At 40.6% G+C, this 17,959-nt stretch overlaps 1 protein-coding gene across 1 annotated transcript in view; it reads right to left on the bottom strand.

The window, feature by feature from the left end:
* TOP1 (topoisomerase (DNA) I) overlaps nt 1–17,959 on the bottom strand; it is a 76,448-nt gene that overhangs the window by 1,383 nt on the left and 57,106 nt on the right. The window contains exons 12-20 of the mRNA XM_004687385.2: nt 16,483–16,670; nt 16,057–16,201; nt 8,692–8,835; nt 7,637–7,822; nt 6,568–6,636; nt 5,925–6,039; nt 4,889–5,016; nt 988–1,082; nt 617–766 (exon numbers count right to left, since the gene is read on the bottom strand). Of these exons, the coding sequence (XP_004687442.1) occupies nt 617–766; nt 988–1,082; nt 4,889–5,016; nt 5,925–6,039; nt 6,568–6,636; nt 7,637–7,822; nt 8,692–8,835; nt 16,057–16,201; nt 16,483–16,670 (1,220 nt within the window). The remainder of the gene's footprint in view (nt 1–616; nt 767–987; nt 1,083–4,888; nt 5,017–5,924; nt 6,040–6,567; nt 6,637–7,636; nt 7,823–8,691; nt 8,836–16,056; nt 16,202–16,482; nt 16,671–17,959) is intronic.

The following is a 17,959-nucleotide window of genomic DNA, read 5'->3' as shown; positions in this document are numbered from 1 at the left end:
ACTGCATTTTCCTTTACATGAGTCTAGCGAGGATGGGACTATCCCAAACAGGTTATTGGGGTTCACTTAAGTATCACTCATTAAGTAACCTCTAAACTAGATGCTACTACGGCTCTACTAATGGAAGTACAGATGAAAAGAAAAAGTGATGGACCCATCTTGTTCTACATGGTCAGTAAACACAGAGCTGAAAAAGTGCACACAGGCAGCCTGGCTCCAGATTCCCTGCTCTTAGCCGCTGACAACAAACTGACCTCTAGCACCAAAAAGGGCAAAAAGAGTAAGAAAGATGCAAGAGCTGGTAGAACCCCTGACCCAGAGGCAGGTGCCCGAGGACATGATTCCTCCACCCAAGTCCAGAACCTTTTCACAAGGAATAGGGAGTAGACCGACCTTTTAAAGACAGACAAACATGCCAACAGCAGTGTGACAGCACTGACATTTAGGACCGACCAGGATGTCCTGATACATGTCTGCTGTGTACAGAAGATAAGAGATTTCCAGGAGGATTACAAGCATATGCTTAGGAATGACATCTGAAGGCCAATGATGCTCTCAGAAACCCACCACTCTTTTCAAATTAATGGCAGAAACTCAAAGAGGATTCAATGCTTACCAAGCCACCGAGATCCTAGGGTCCAGATAATTGAGTTTGGAGGTCCCCAAGGCAATCTGTTTATTCTCCTCTCGGTCTGTGGCCTGAACTTCAAGCTTCATCAACTGCTCCTCCAGTCTCTGCACAGCCTTCTTTTTTGACTCTACCACCCTGGAAGAATGGCAGTCATCAAAAACCAGCCTTGACCTGAGGACAACCGTACTGTAACCCCTCCCTAACACGTATCATCGCAGGAACTCCAAATTGGAGAGATTTCCAAAAGACATACCTGGAAACCTGAGAAAAGCTGGGGCCCTAGGGACTCTGGCTAATAATATACCTGCTTTTATCTCGCAACCACCCCCCAGCTTTGCACAGTGCTAGGCACATACTTCTTGGTCTTTGCATCCTTCATGACTTTGGCATCAGCCTTAGCACTTTTTAGGTCTCTCCGAGCATCTGCTAGTTGCTCCTTCTTGGCATCAATCTGGGAGAGAAAGAACAGCATTAAATTTAGCAATAAATGAGGAAAAAAAGGGCACTATCAGAGAAAATGAAACCTAATGTTGTTTCTACCAAGCAGGTTGTGTCACTGCTTTGCTGGTAAAAACACCAGGGTGGCCTCATGAAGACAGGGTATGAATGTATAGTAACTACTGAATTCAATGACTACTTATCCTTTTATGTTCTTCAGTAGCCCTAAAGAAACAATGGTTCATAGGGCAGTGACCCAGAGATCTTAATACAGAATCTTTGGATTTGGGACTATGGATGCTTGATCTTTTTAGTCCCAGATACTTTGGCTTTAGACACCTGGAAGAGTTGTTTATTTAGGAAGTCCTGCAGCCTTTATTCCAAGACAGTTTTTATGAGGCCAAGAGAACCTCTGCATCTACTGAACAAGCTCAGCTCCTTCCTCAGACTGTCAGCACTCCGGGAAGGAGCTACCAGTCTCATGAAAAAAAAAGGATACACTCAAGAGAACATTCAAGGAACTAAAAAATGGCTATTAAAAGGTGCCCTGGAGGGCCCTCCCTGGTGGCGCAGCGGGTTAAAGCACAGCACCGAGAATCTGAAGCCGCTTCCGCATGAGTTCGATTCCCGCCTGCCCCGGAGGTGACCACATGGCGTGGCAGACCTCTCCTGACCCGCCCGCTGCTCCCCTCAGCAGTGTACTTCGTCCATCTGCCTGTTCTGCTCCCCACTCTGTCTCTGGTGAAGCCTCTCACCGCCCCTGAGCCTCTGGCCTGTACCCCAGTTCTGTATGCACAAATAAATAAATCTTAAAAAAAAAAAAGGTGCCCTGGAATACTAACAGCTCATCTAGTCTATTCCAAACAAAACCATGACATGGCCTAGTTTTAGCATTCTGTCTTTTAAGAAACCTGAAGCAGGGGGCGCCCTTGTGGCACAAGGGGTTAAAAGCACAGAACTATGAGGCTATCTGCAGCCACTAGAGCCAGGGAGCTGACCCCCATGGCACCACAGTGGGGTGCAGTCTCACCCCACTGTACCGCTCAGCAGTGTGTTTCAGTCAATCTGCCTGTTCTGCTCCCTGATCTGTCTCTGATGAATCCTCTTGACACCCCACTTCTAGCCTACACCCCAACTCTTGTATGCATAAAACACACACACACACACAAAAAAGTTGAAGAAGAGAACTACAGTAGTTAACAATCAAAAACAAAGGTTTGAAAAAAAGGTTTGAAAATACTTTTAGCTGTGAAGATTTTTCCAAATAAAATCTCATGGAATCCCAGTCTGAAGGAAAAGACAAGGACAGTTCTAACTGTTCTTGCTTGAGAGAACCCTGGAGCACCTCAGGTTTTTTTTTTTTTTTTTTAAAGATTTATTTATTTGTGCATACAGAACTGGGGTACAGGCCAGAGATGCGGAGGGTGAGAGGATTCACCAGAGACAGAGTGGGGGGCAGAACAGGCAGATTGACAAAGTACACTGCTGAGGGGAGCAGTGGGCGGGTCAGGAGAGGTCTGCCACGCCATGTGGTCACCTCTGGGGCAGGCGGGAATCGAACTCATGCGGAAGTGGCTTCAGCTTCTTAGTGCTGTGCTTTAACCCGCTGCGCCACCAGGGAGGGCCGCACCTAAGTTTTTTTTTTTTTTAAGATTTATTTATTTATTCATACAGAACTGGGGTACAGGCCAGAGATGCGGAGGGTGAGAGGATTCACCAGAGACAGAGTGGGGGGCAGAACAGGCAGATTGACGAAGTACACTGCTGAGGGGAGCAGCGGGCGGGTCAGGAGAGGTCTGCCACGCCATGTGGTCACCTCCGGGGCAGGCGGGAATCGAACTCATGCAGAAGCGGCTTTAGATTCCCAGTGCTGTGCTTTAACCCACTGCGCCACCAGGGAGGGCCGCACCTAAGTTTTTAAGGAACTAAGTAGGCAACAAAATGAAACTACACACTCAGCAAACTCACATGGCTGGGGCAGGGGAACCCCAGGTCTGTGGTCACCTTGCTAACCCATGAGGTCAAGGGAACCTCCACAGAACAGAATGCCTGACTCACACACACTGGACTATTGCTGAGTCTTGAATTGTCTATTAGATAAACACACAGCCCAGGGTTGGAGACAGAGGCCACCATTGTAAGAAACATGAAATAGATTTTACTATGAATGGCTTAATTCCAACATCTATGCTGAAGAAATGGATTCTATACACAAAAGCAGCACAGAAACCATTAGTCAGAGTCTTCTTGGGGCTAGAAATGCAACAAATCACAATCTTAACCATTTCTGTGAATTGTAAATTGGTAGGCTATGTCAAGTTCTCTCCAAGCATCAAAGACTCCATTGATTCACTTGGCAAACAGGGGTGTGTGTTTGTTTTGTGGGCACACAGGAGAGGGTCTGGGCTTGGAGGGCTCGCCTGGCAGGCAGCCTGGTTGCCTAAGCAGTGGATCCAGAGGGAGTAGTCCCCCAAACAGCATCTGAAGATTCCTGTTTTATTTATGACCGGAGTGGAAGCAGATGGGAGCTGTTGGGCTGGGTGTTCTATAAGGTTCTTTGCCACCAAAGGTAAGATTGCTCCAAGGATTTCAGAGTCTGTGGACACATATTCTTTTACAATGGATGTGTCACCTGCTCAGGAAGTCCAGTGGTGCCTGCAGCAGGAAACTTTAGGTTGTGTGTGTCCTCTGACCCAGATACACTACTAACCCTGGTTATTTGATCCTGAGGGAATTTCAACAAAGGAGAAACACTCCTCAAAATGTGATGAAGTGTCACTTCACAGCAACAGTTTATACATCTATATGTAATATCACAAGCATCTAGTCGAAATGCAGCATTTGTTCTTTAATGCAGGCAATAAATCATAGTTAATATCAGGGCCTATGATACTATCATGGAGCACAAGCATTTTCACATCACAATTGTTGCAAAAACCTAAGGTGGTAATTTATATTACCACCTTAGAATTTATAGCTGTTATTAGATCCACCTTAAGATCTTATTTATTAGTAAGGAAGCACTACTATTTAAAATGTATATGTTAAAAACTTTGTTAAGTGTAGTTGGTTTCCTTTGTAACCCTATGTGTTTGCTATCCAATGAGGCATCTACAAAATTAGATGTACAATAGAATGGGTTAGTTATGTAGCCACTGCTAACAGAAATGCTCACATCCAATGTTAAGCGACTGTAGTTTCCAAAAGCTCAGTGCCAGGCAGAGTTGGAGGGAGAAGAAAGGCATGAAGAAAAGAAAAAGCATTTTCTTGTTTGCCATCAGTCTCTTCCTCTAGGGTGGCAACTCTGGCACATAGTCTGTACTTAACAGATATTCAATGATAAACTATATAAAAATATGATTCACTGGAATGTGTAATAAAAACAGTTGTACTAAGATTAGGGAGATATTAAATAGTAATAAATAATAATATCTTTTCAATTTGAAACAATCTGATTTGGAAATAGTTGTATTTCTGGGCTGTGGTAAGGAACTGTGAGACTATACATTAATCTCACATAGAATAAAGACAATAGTTAACATTATTTCAAAACTACAATGTGAAACCTTCTGTCCAAAGAACAGAGACTTCTGAACACGAGCAGTCTGAGAGGCAGTATCTTGATCAGGGATTAACTACTATCATATTTCTGTTTACCTTTAGCATGGACCTTTCTTTCACAAGAGATAGATCCATAAATGAACTCCTGATACCCCAGCTGAAGGCTAGATTTGTGATTGCCTCTCATTTTTAAATTATCTACCTATTACAGACATGATTCCCTTCATTTTGTGACCCTACCACCCAGATCCAAAATACCTTAGACTGCAAGTTCATCATGGACTTCTCAAAAGTTTTTGGTGGTGCCCTTTGATGGTTACAAAGAATTGCAACAGCTCGATTGGCACGGTTGTAGGAGAGGATCTTCGCTGGGATGTTCTCATCCGCTGGAAGAGGAAAGTCAGTTTATACACCAGGATAGAGTACAAAGGTTCCCCTCTCAGCCCTGCATCCTCATTTTACTGACCCTCTTGTCTCATCAGATTTAAGTTCCTCCAAGGCACAAGGCCAAAATCTGACAGTCAGCAGTCATCTGTTTGCACAGTGCCTGCCCTAACCTACCTAGTGCAGCCAGTAGAAAATGTGGAACTGAGACAGAAAAAGTCTATAGAGAGGAGGCTAAGACAAATGGACATAAATTTTACATTTTAAAACCACAAGGTAGTCTATTTTTTTTTACAAAGTCTCATCCAAGTAATTATTTGACTGGTTTCACTTTTCTATCCCACTTCAAATACTCTCAACATACCCACATTTGACTTTTGTGACTCATGTTTTAAAGTCATTTGACAAATTTAGAGTGGACAGTGAAAATTTAGGCTCCAAGAAAAGCATTCTGTGTATCTGGTGATAGCTTCTACAGTGATTCTTCAAGAGAATACTCTTAAGGTAAAATAAAATGACAGAAACCTCAGGGAAAGGACTTGCCTCTATGTATTTTTGAACAACCATGACAGACTCACTGTCCCTAACCTAACATCATAGCATTATGTCTTCATTCACTAGCTTTTAAGTAATTAAAAGCTACAAACCACAAAACACAGGAATTTTTAGAATAAACAGAAAGATCCAAATTTCATGAATCTAAAACTAGAAGTTGGGTAGAAATGGGGAAAATAGCACTGATGTTATTATATTTATCCAACTAAACCATAGCCCTTTAGTAAAGGTATAGAAGGAAAAGGTTTCCAGTCACAATGTTAAGGAGAAGAAGTGTTTAACAGATTTAGGACTGAACAAGGACACTTGACATTAGTAGTTAGGGTGTGGCCCTGTCCGGCAAAGCAGTACTTACGAGCTGTGAGTTCTTTTAACTGCTGCTGTAGCGTGATGGAGGCGTTGTATGTACGGAACACCTTGGCTGTCAAGCCCTCCATGAGATCCTGAAGATGCTTATTTAAAATACCAGTCTGGAGAAGGTAAAGCAACAGAGAGGATGCTGGGATTTAGGTAAAAACCATACCACCCACCCCTGTTGCTAAGTTGTAGGACATTTATTCCAATGTAATCATAGCCTTGCCAAATGTATTGCCCTGAAAGGAAATTTTTAAAAAGAGGGAAAAGATTTCTAGATTATAGAGCTGCATGATAGCTCCCTATGAAATATTTCAATCGTAAGCAGGCCAGTGAAGCAAATGTGTCCTTTCCTATTAAGATCTACTCTGGTAAGGTAATCAGGGACCGATTTTGGTTCTCTAGCAGAGGTGGTTGGCCATCTGGCCACAGGAAGTTTCTGCAGGAGCCAGGAGAGGATGAAAAGCAGGGCATGTCTTAGGGGGGCCAAGAATTCACTGTGTGCCCTAAGGGAGGAAGGGTGTGTATGACACAGAAAACATTGAATAGAGAGCCCAAGTCACACTCCAGGAAAACCTCCTTTAGGAATTTGTGAGGCTCTGGCTGGGCCCCCTCATCCCAGTGGGACACACTTGTCCACTCACATTGAGTCTGTCAAAAAGATCATCCTCAGGTTGTTTGTTCTCCATAAATAGCTGTAAGTTCTTAAAAACCTAAAAGACATGAAGAGAACCTAATTATTATTTTTAAAACCCTTGGATTTTAAAAATCCAAGGAAAAATTTGTACACTTACAAAACGTGTAGTTATTCCCTCCCCTTCAGAGCCCCAGGCACAAAGAACAGCCATATTCTTTACCCAGATTCACCTACCAGTAAGATTTTATGTCACTTACCACTGTACACATTTGTTCATTCTCTCCCTGTGTGTGTGTGTGTGTGTGCAAACTTACTTATTTTGAGTCAGATGGGGGTACTTAATACTTCAGTATGTCTCTTAAGAGATATTCCTGTGCACACATAATGTATACTAGGGCCATAAATCTACACTGATACATACTTTAATCCACTATCTATATTCCAGATTTATCAGTTAGTGTAACCTCCTCAATAGGGAATCCAATCTAAGGTCAAGAATTATAATCAACTATCAGGTCTCTTGAGCCACCCAGCATTCTCATAGCCAGCAAAGTTTGATCACTGATTAAATATCAGAATGCTAAAGGGCCAGGCTGCTGGGATCCTGTCTTCCGTAGGTGTACTAAACTCTAAAACTTTAGGATAGGAGGGCTGTCATGGATATACAGCATCCTCCTCAGCTATGAGCTTGCATACCTAGAGACTAAGGTTTACCTTTTTATTCATTAAGAATAATGGAAAGAGGTTGACAAGTTACAAAAGTGACAAATGCATAATATGACCAAAGGGCATGGAAATGTGGCCAAATCACTGAAACAATGTGAGGAACTACATCTTACTGAGTCTTCTGTGAGGGCCAGCTCCCTACAGCATGCTCTGGTGAGTTGCAGAGTCAGCCCTTCATCCCCCTCATCCCAAGGAAGGCTGCATGGGTTGAGAGTGAGAGGGACGAGGAGGAGGTACACAGGACACCAAGCGATACCAATCCCTTTTCTTTCAAGCCATTTTTCCTAGGTGCAGAGCATGGAAGGAAGGAGAGGAAACCAGGTCAGGTAGCACTGGCCACATAAACTTACTCGTTTCTCAACAGGGACCTTGTTATAGTATCTGATTGAGTCCTTCCCAAGGAAGTCAAATTCTACCACGTATTCCTGACCATCCAACTCTGGGTGCAGATTGATGTGCTCCACACGAAGTGAGCAGCAACCCACAGTGTCTGCTGTTTCTCCTTCCTCCTTTTCATTGCCTGCTCTCAGAGCCAGCTGTGGGGAGGGGTAGAATAAGGATGAATAAAGAAACTTGAATTTTATTCGATCTCTAGGAAACCAATACCAGAAGCCTCCCAATCTTCTTTGGGAACAGGGTATCAGCCTGTGAGGTCTGGGAATTCTGTGCTTTGTATTGTTACTTTGTTCCCTATAAAACGAAGTATGGTTCACAAGCAGTAATCTTTCCCAGAGAAGCTTCTCTTTGCTCTGTCTTCTCTAGTGGAGATGGAGGAAAGAACATTCTCTTATGGCAGCAAATCAGGGAGTATTTGTGCATTTAGACTCAAAAAACTAGTCTCTGAATTTTGCTTTATTATTTTAGAAAATTCAGAATTTGTGCAAAAACTGGGGTGAAGATATGAAACCTTTTTGTTTAAAGACTACTACTAAGCAGTTGACCTTCAAAACATGGTCTTTCAGACAGTAGTTGGTATGTATCTGTGGATTATTTGAACCCATTTTAAGGGTTATAAACCATCTTAAAAAAAAATCACAGTTCACTGCTAAACTCGTGTGACTTCTGTTTCAAGTACACACAGAACAAATAGATTTATATATGTTGGGTTATGATGTAAAATAATTATTTTTGGTTGCTCACAGTCAAAAAGCTTAAAAAGTCATGTTACTATTTCTGGCACACTCAGATTCATAACAATACTACTAGACAACTATTCAGACAACAGCAGACAACTGAACACCTCTCTACTCCTGACCCTAACCCCCAACCCCCTCTTAGGAGAGCAGAGACTGGGTAAGTAGGATTATGGCTTCTCCAGTAATTAGTACAGGCTCTGGAGGACAGATGCATCCTCCATCTTTGTTATACTGAACCATTAGGCAGCATGATAGGAAGATGCTCTCACTTTGTCAATGAAGTACAAGGCTACCGCTCTCTGCCGGACTTTCATCTCTTTGGATTTCCAGTCTTCTCGATACTGATTCCGGATCTTGTCCACACATTTCTTTAGTCGACGAGCAGTCTCATACTTCTGCCAGTCTTTCTCACCCTGCAAAGACACAATCCCGAAGGTAAACTACTTTAGGGATGGATGGTACAGATTTTGAATACTCAAAATCTGAATCAAAGAGAAGGAACTTAAGTTGAAGTAAGCTAGAGACTGAGTACTAAAAAGGAATTTAGGGCATTTAACTTGATGAGAACTCATGCTTTTCCCTTTCACCGTTAAGCACAGTTGGCTCCTGCTTAATTGCTACAAAAGCCCCTGGCTTTCACTTTGTAAAATGTTTATGTTCTTGGGGAAAATCCACATGGCCAAGTCCCCAAAATTGACTCCTGTTAACACAAAGGATATACACATCCCTATTCTTATGTGAGCTTCACAGCTTTGCTGCTGAATCTGTGACCAAACAGCAGTTTTCTGCTAGGATTGAATTTCATTAAATTCAAGACAACCATTCAATTTGATGGAGCTGGGAAAGAAGCAGAACCAAAGATTACAACATGAATTACAAAGGAAAACAATGACTTCCAGGAACATCTGTGACTATTCACCATTTTCTAACCTTTGCATTCTAAATTATTCTAATTAGTTCTTTAAAAGATTTATTTATTTATGCATACTGAACTGGGGTACAGGCCAGAGGTGCAGGAGCCAAGAGGATTCACCAGAGACAGAGTGGGGAGCAGAACATGGAGAATGACAAAGTACACTGCTGAGCGGAGCAGCAGGAGGGCCAGAAGAGGTCTGCACGCCATGTGGGTCACTTCCTGGCTAGACTGAGCTTGTGCTGCAGTGGCTGTGGACAGCTTCACAGTGCTGTGCTTAAAGTGCTGTGCCACCAAGGTGGAAACCATTCTGATTAGTTTTAGGAAACAATGTTACTGGCAAGACTTTAAGTTTTTGGTAAAAGGTTTAAAAATTGATTCTAAAACAACAGAAGATTTTTAAGTAGGTCTAAGATTAAGTCAAATCAACTATAAGAGGAAGAGATGTTACCATGTTGAGTAAATAAAAATCTACTTTGAACAACTTCTTTGGGTGGCTTTTTACATGCCTAGAAGGATCAGTTTAACTGTATATACAGTTAGTACATCAATTAAGTGGGATCATGATCTGTACTCTAGATTGCATAGTGGTATTGCAGAATGGTAACAAGTATGTCGAAATTCTTATATAGCTCGCTATTTCTCACTTGGCCAATGGATACCTATGTTATTTTGTCACTGGATAGAGCACCAACGAGGGAGTGAACAGCATACTGGATTCCAAACATACATTATTTAAATAAATGATACATTAGCTGGTGCTATATATTTTCACCATGTTTAAAAGATAAAATCCAACTATCTTTCTAATCATGCCCATTTTAAAATATGTATGTTTAATATTGGTTTGGAGAGCTTTTTTTTTTTTTACACATTCAAATACTTTTTCAGATAAGTAGATCATTTTCATTTTTCTTCCCTTTTTATTCTGAATGAGATTTTTAAAAGATTTTGTTATATAAGTTTAAATAGTTCAGTCATTTTGACAATTCATAATGCATGTTAGTAATATCCCTTTCATCATTCCACAAGTTGTTTCATGACCCTTGCCCATCCAAGAAACTGCTGGCTCCTTTAATCTGATTTCTCTATCATCACAGATTAATTCTGGCTAGTCTAGAATGTTATATAAATGGAATCATACATTATTGACTTGTGTCTGGTTTCTCAACATGTTAAAATTCATCCATGTTGGCCCTCCCTGGTGTCTCAGTTGTTTAAAGCACAGCACTAAGAAGCTAAATGTACTTCCACATGAGCTCGGTCCCGCCTGCCCCTGAGGTGGTCCACATGGCACGGCAGACCTCTCCTGACCTGCCCGCTACTCCCCGTAGTAGTGTACTTTGTCAGTCGACCTGTTCTAAATCCTCTCACTGCCCCTTCATCTCTGGCCTGTACTCCAGTTCTGTAATGCATAAATAAATAAATCTTAAAAAAAAAAAATCATCCATGTTGCCGCATGTGTCAGTATCTTGATGTCTTCTAGTAGCTGGTATATAGTTCTATGATGGTCACTGGTCTATGTTTATCTACTCTCCTGTTGATGGACTTCTGACATTTCCAACTTGTTTTTTATTTATATAAGACCTGTGAAGTGCAGCATGGTGAGAGAATTTACTAGAGACAGGATGGGGAGCAGAATAGGCAGACTGACTGAAATACACTGCTGAGGAGAGCAGTGGATAAGACAGGAGAGGTTTGTTGAGCCATGTGGATCAGGTCAGCTCCCTAGCTGGGGAACTGAACTCTACTGTAGTGGCTGGCAATAGGTAGCATGACAGTGGTTGAGACTTAACCCCCCTTGTCACCAGGTAGCCTTTGATCTATTTCCAACTTTGAACCCTCATAAATATACAGTACTGCAACGGATATCTTGCACCATTAAGTCTATTAACCAATGTGCTCATTTCAGTTGATGTAAAAATATCTAAAACTGGAATTAGTCTCTCGCCTAGGTTTACATGTGTATTCTACGGATCAATTAGTGATGCTGGACACTCTTTTGTGCTTATTTAAGGGCCACTCCTTGTGTTCTTTCATAAAGCATCTGTTTTCAATCTTGACCTCTTTGGGAGATGTTCTGGTTTTTTATATTGAGTTACAGGAATTCTTTGTACATTCTAGTATGTCTTTTGTCAGATATACATGATATAAATGTTCACTCCCAAGTTATTTTCTTAACAGAATCTTTCACCATGAAATTTTAACTTTAATAAAGTCACTTTATTTAATTTTTGTTCCTATTGTTAATGTTTGCTTTCCTACAAAATCTACTGCAAGGTCATGAAGATGTTCTAATGATAGCACCTAGAAGCTTTAATGCTTTAGCTTTCATACTTTAAAATTTTAAATGTAAGGGTCAGAATATAATTTTTAAAAAATAAGCATATTTTCCTTGTGTAGTAAAACCAAAATAAGAGCCTCCCAAGACTACTTTATACAGACATACTCCTTCAATCTAGTTTTTCAATTCCCAAATGGTTACATTTGTAAGATTACAAATACATACATTTTGAAACCCATAGGTTTTTAAGTAGTGAAGAGAAAAATGGGAGAAACATTTACTTGGCACTGAGAATATTCTAACAGGACTAAACTCAATGATTCTACACTCTATTTGAAAGAGAAGTTATGATGCTAAATTTTGTTTCTAAAATTAAGATGGGTTTAAGAAGACTTATTTTTACTGAGGACTACTTTTTCCAAATTATGAGATGTGGTAACACTTCCAAACCTGAAAGAGGACTGGATTCAGCAGTGGGTACCTACAAACGGTCCTCTGGATCCATGGTTTATCTGAGATAAAGCACTGTTGAAGTTACAGGTTCTACAAGGATGACTGTTATTACCCTACTATTTCAGATCCTGTGTACACCAAGTACAGAGTGGAAGAGGAAAAGAAGGGAAACATTCATAAGAAAATGGGCCCTCCCTGGAGGTGCAACAGGTTAAAATACAGCGCTGCAAGCGAGCAGCAGCTGCCTTCAGTCCAAGTTCAATCCCCAGACCTGGAGGTGATCCACATGGTGTGATGATCCATGTGGTACAGCTGACATCTCCTGACCCTGATAAATAAATAAATCTTTTAAATTTTTTTTGATGTAGTCCCACTTGTTAAAAAAAAAAAAATCCAAATGTAAAAAAGCAGTACTTTAGAAATGTCCAAAGATATGAAAAAAAGCAGAACTTATAAAGAACTATATACATACTATTTGAGGGATGTAGGACTACAAACTGGTTCAAATCTTTCAGAGAACTGGAAAAATAACTAAAAGAGAATCTTTACGAGAAATTTCTGTTCATATAAAGAAAATGTTTAATTCCAGCACTGTATTCTATAATAGCAAAATACTGAAAACATCCCTAAATGTCTCGACAAAGGAGCAGAAGGATTTTTTTTTTTTAAAGATTTTATTTATTTGTACATACAGAACTGGGGTACAGGCCAGAGGCTCAGGGGCAGCGAGAGGCTTCACCAGAGACAGAGTGGGGAGCAGAACAGGCAGATCGAGGAAGTACACTGCTGAGGGGAGCAGCGGGCGGGTCAGGAGAGGTCTGCCGCGCCATGTGGTCACCTCCGGGGCAGGCGGGAATCGAACTCATGTGGAAGTGGCTTAAACTTCTTAGTGCTGTGCTTTAACCCGCTGTGCCACCAGGGAGGGCCGGTTTTTTTTTTTTTTTAAGTAATACCATGTAACATGCAAAACAGATTGTCAAGAAAATAAAATCTTTAAAGCCTAAGACTGAATGAAATAAACAAGCTGCAGAATATTCTCAATAACATGCCTTATTTAAAATTAAACCTTGTGTGGAACAGGGATTAAAGTCTCAGTGCCATCAAGCTATCACCAGCCCTGTGGCATGAGTTGGAGCCCCAGCCAGGGAGCTGACCCACATGGCGTAGACCTCTCCTGTCTTGCCCGCTGCTCCCCTCAGCAGTGTGCTTCGGTATGTTACCTGTTCTTCCCTCTCTGTCTCTGGGAATTCTCTCACCTTCTGTACCTTGGGTCTAGAACTCAGTTGTATCCATGTGTAAATAAAAAAACTTTATAAAAAATAAAACTAAGCTAAACTAAAATACTACATAGTGTTTATATTTACTTAAGTACACTGTAAAATATGTAAGAATGAAGCATTAAGGAATTACAGTAATTGCCAGGGAAGATGAATGGGAAAGAGGGGGCTTCAGTTGTGTTTACTGAAATACTTTTATGATGTGAATTGAATAAATAGTGGTGACATAGCAAGATGGGTGGGCATTAGTGCTTATATTATTTATTTTATACATTTTAAGTTTCTCATTAAAAATGAACCTCCAAATAATGCTTCTCCTGTTGGCAGTGCAGTTAAAAACTACACGAAGCACTGTCAATCCCTAAGCTCTGAAGCACTCCTGTTCTGCTTTGTGGGAAACAGCCAAGGACTGGCAGAGAAATGAAGGACTCCCATCTCTTTCCCCACAGCAGTGAACTGGCTAAGTCCTTTTTGTAGGTAGGGGCAAGACATTCCTTAGACAACGATCACTGAGAAGCCTGCACAAATCCTTTCAAGATATTGTCTGAAATAAACTGGCTGACTCTTTGCTTTTGAGGTAACCCACCTGGCTTATTGAACAAGTGAGGATTCACCCTTGACTTTCCTGTAATTACCATCTTGTAAGAGTACAGTGAACACTTTACTGGAATCTGTTCTCTTCTTTCCGCTGCCGTCATCTTGTACAGGTCATCACTACTACTACCACTAGTTCTTATCTGTATCTAAACCGGGCTCCACAGAATAAACACTTGTGGCACAGGTTTCAGAAACAAGACTGGAATTATGACCCTCTTTGAAACCCAGTGAATTCCTGTTTTACTTGGGGTAATATTAAAAAAAATAATAATTATGGGTCTGATTATATGGCCTGCATTTTCTCTCTAGCTGCCGCCTCATGTCTCTTTCTTGCTGCTCACTGTGCTCCAAATATACTATCTTTCTCTCAGTCCTCATGACCCTGGCTCTTTCTTAGTTCAGGGATTTCAAAAGGCCATGGGTGTCCCAGACACTCATCCCTTATCCTTTCTACAGACAGATCATATTCATCTTGTAAGTCTTAAAGATTACTTCCTCAAAAATCTTTCCCTGATCCCCAGAAGCCAGATCAGGGGTTCTGGTATAGTCTCAAATGGTATCGTGTATTTCTCCATTGTAACATTTACTACAGTCTGTATTTCTTGTGATTCTGCATGCTGCCTATAAATCCTGTGTAAGTGGGTTATAAGTTCAAGACATTCCTCTGTGTGAAGTCCTTCAGTGGCTTGCTGACTGATATGGATCATGGCCAGTCTCTGTCGCATGGCACTTAAGACTGAAGAGCAGATGTCAGAGGAAAGCACCAGGGCACTGGAGCCTAAGTTAAAAGTTACTAGATACTAGATCTTAGACAAGTTTTCTGGTCTTCCAGAGAGAATCAAATGTTAGCTTATGTGAAATTTTTTAATAGCAACTCAACATCATTGAGGTAATTTTTATTGTTATCAAATACACAGCATATACTTATACCATGACACAGCATATTCACAATGCTGTGCCATCACCAAGGGATAATTCTTTTTATCCTAACTTTTAAATCAATGACAGAAAATATATGTTTGACATCCCTCTCTTTAAGATGTACAGTACTCTAATTTCCTTTATCAAGTTCTTGATTTCTTAACTGCTAGGAATAACTGCCCTATTTATCTAACGCATTTATTTGACATTTAATTTTCTTGCAACTGAATTCTTAACCAATTTGCCTACCAACCTACAAGTACTATGAGGGCAAAACATTGTTTATCTACCTTCGTGGTCCCTACAGTTTTGTACTATTTCAGAAGAACAGGAACATATGTTTTACAAATTTATGAACTTTCGCTCACCAGGATGGTGATTCTACATTTACTGATTTACTTAGTGTCTGATTCTAGACTTTGGAGAGTAGCTAAGAAAATTGACATTTACCAACTAAATCAAAGAAAACATAGAGATGAGTATTTTTGTTCGGACAAAGTACCACAGACTAGAAAAATTATAGTTTTATCTCAACAAGACAGGAGACTTTTAAGCAGTGGCTTTCAAGCAGTGACTTTCATCCTAATTGATGTTTCATATCCTACAAACTAAGATTAAGGGCTTTAGTCCCTGCTCACCTCACTGTTCACATTTTCACATGTCTGAGAGAGAAAGCTGGCGAGACTATCCCGAGCAGGACATGTGAAAGCAGGCCAACAAGAACTGACTGTCCTTACAATACCTTGTCCCCTTCCGGTAACAGTACTGAAAAGTAGCAGCACAAGGGTGCGTGTGCTGTAACACACAATACCCCACACCTTCAGGGGACCTACGCAGATGAAGCCTTATGACACCAGGAGCATGTTAGACACCAGACTGCCCAATTTCTTTCTGAATTGGAAACAATCACACCTCCCTCTTCTGAGCAAAAAGGCAAGGAAGATGAACACTGTATAAGTCAACAAACGGTGACACTGTGCCAGGCACATATCGGGGTCTCAGTAAATATTTGAAAAACAGGAAATAGACACCAGGGAGATCACCAAATAATACTACCCATGAACATACTTGCCTTATTTTTGTGGGGAGGGATTCGTCAAAATGTTTCCAGAGACCAAGAACATTACATTTCAACAAAAAGACTTATTTTTGAACCTCACTAATTGATAAGGCTCTTAATATACTTTACCTTGATTCGTGAACTGGGGTTTAGCATGATGTACTTAATGGAACCTTGGATATTTTCTGTCCAGGAGACCAGCCAAGTCACCTTGTTATCATGTCGGACTTCTTTCCATTTATGTCCTGGAGGAGGAGAAGGAACCTTGGCATCTCTGTGGAAATAAGAAAGCAAGAGGTGTAAAATAAGAAATGAAGAACAACTTTATCTTTCAAAACCTGAAGTGGGTAAACGTGCTAGGTACACATTTCTAAGTTTCTTCCTTACTAGTCAATACCTGAAAAAAATAAACCCAAAAACTAACTGAAGATTTATACATGGGAAACACTGTGTGGCTTCCAAACAGTTCTTTGGAACTTGGGTAACATTTCCATTGGTCACATCTAAGGGAAGCATCTCATTTCATTTCTGCCCCCAAGGATGATCTCTGCTTACTTGCTACAGTTGATAATTATATCCTCTGGCATGATCCGCCTCTTCAGCATGCCCATCTTGGGGTGGTTGCCACGGCCTCGGAAAAGCCCAGGGGGCTCTATCTTGAAGTTGGCAATCCTCTCTTTGTGGCTATCCATAATACAGAAGCCATACTCTTTAAGCAACTTTTCATTCTCTTCTTTGATTTTCTGGAAGACAGCAAGGAAGTAATTAAAACAGATTCAAATTGCTGTTCTACTACTCAACCATTTTTATTTTTAGTCGGAGAATAGGTCAAGGTAGAGAAAGTCTAAAAATCACCAAGAAAGCGAATAAGAGAAACCGTTAAAGATCTTTCAAACTGAATGCAATAAAATTAATAACTTAAGGATCTACCTATAAGGACTAATTTTAACTACAGATTCAAATGGGTTCTCTTCAAGGATATGCTTACCTAGTTATTTTACATAGGTATTTTTAAGCATAGCTTTAAAAATAAACGTTGCTTTGAGTAGAATCAAGACGGGATGGGAAAGAGTTCGCATAGGGTCTCATAAAGAACATCTTCATGTTTTTAATAGATCCCAGAGACATGTAGTTGAACATTATTTCACATGAGATTTCAAGCTCAAACAAACCTATCATGCATTCTTCCTAGGTATATGGGCACATACATATTCTGTGACCCTTGTTACAAAGTGGATGGGGAAAGAAAGGAATTGAAAGTTTCCTCACCACCCTCTACAGACTCTTCATTCATATATCAAGTGATTCAATTTAAGTAGGATGTTTCTGAAGTATGATACTTCTAAAACCTCCCTATTTTTGGATCACTATTCCAAAAACAAAGCTGCAAAGTAGTTTCTGAGTTAGTTTAGTCCAAAAGTTAAAACATCCTGAATAAACAAAATTTCACTGACTTGGAGAAATGGAGAGAAGACAAAGTTGAGACTAAAGAGTAAGATGCAATTAATCTTTCTTTATAGTAACTGAATCCTTGCTTGTTCAGTAAGGCAGGTGGGTTACCTCAAAAGCAAAGAGTCAGCCAGTTTATTTCAGACAATATCTTGAAAGGATTTGTGCAGGCTTCTCAGTGATCGTTGTCTAAGGAATGTCTTGCCCCTACCTACAAAAAGGACTTAGCCAGTTCACTGCTGTGGGGAAAGAGATGGGAGTCCTTCATTTCTCTGCCAGTCCTTGGCTGTTTCCCACAAAGCAGAACAGGAGTGCTTCAGAGCTTAGGGATTGACAGTGCTTCGTGTAGTTTTTAACTGCACTGCCAACAGGAGAAGCATTATTTGGAGGTTCATTTTTAATGAGAAACTTAAAATGTATAAAATAAATAATATAAGCACTAATGCCCACCCATCTTGCTATGTCACCACTATTTATTCAATTCACATCATAAAAGTATTTCAGTAAACACAACCGAAGCCCCCTCTTTCCCATTCATCTTCCCTGGCAATTATTGTAATTCCTTAATGCTTCATTCTTACAT

The sequence above is a fragment of the Condylura cristata genome, unplaced genomic scaffold, assembly GCF_000260355.1.
Source record: "Condylura cristata isolate star-nosed mole 26May11 unplaced genomic scaffold, ConCri1.0 scaffold00022, whole genome shotgun sequence".
Taxonomy (NCBI): Eukaryota; Metazoa; Chordata; class Mammalia; order Eulipotyphla; family Talpidae; genus Condylura; species Condylura cristata.
Note: the sequence above shows the minus strand (reverse complement) of the source record. Positions and strands in the feature narration are given on the sequence as shown.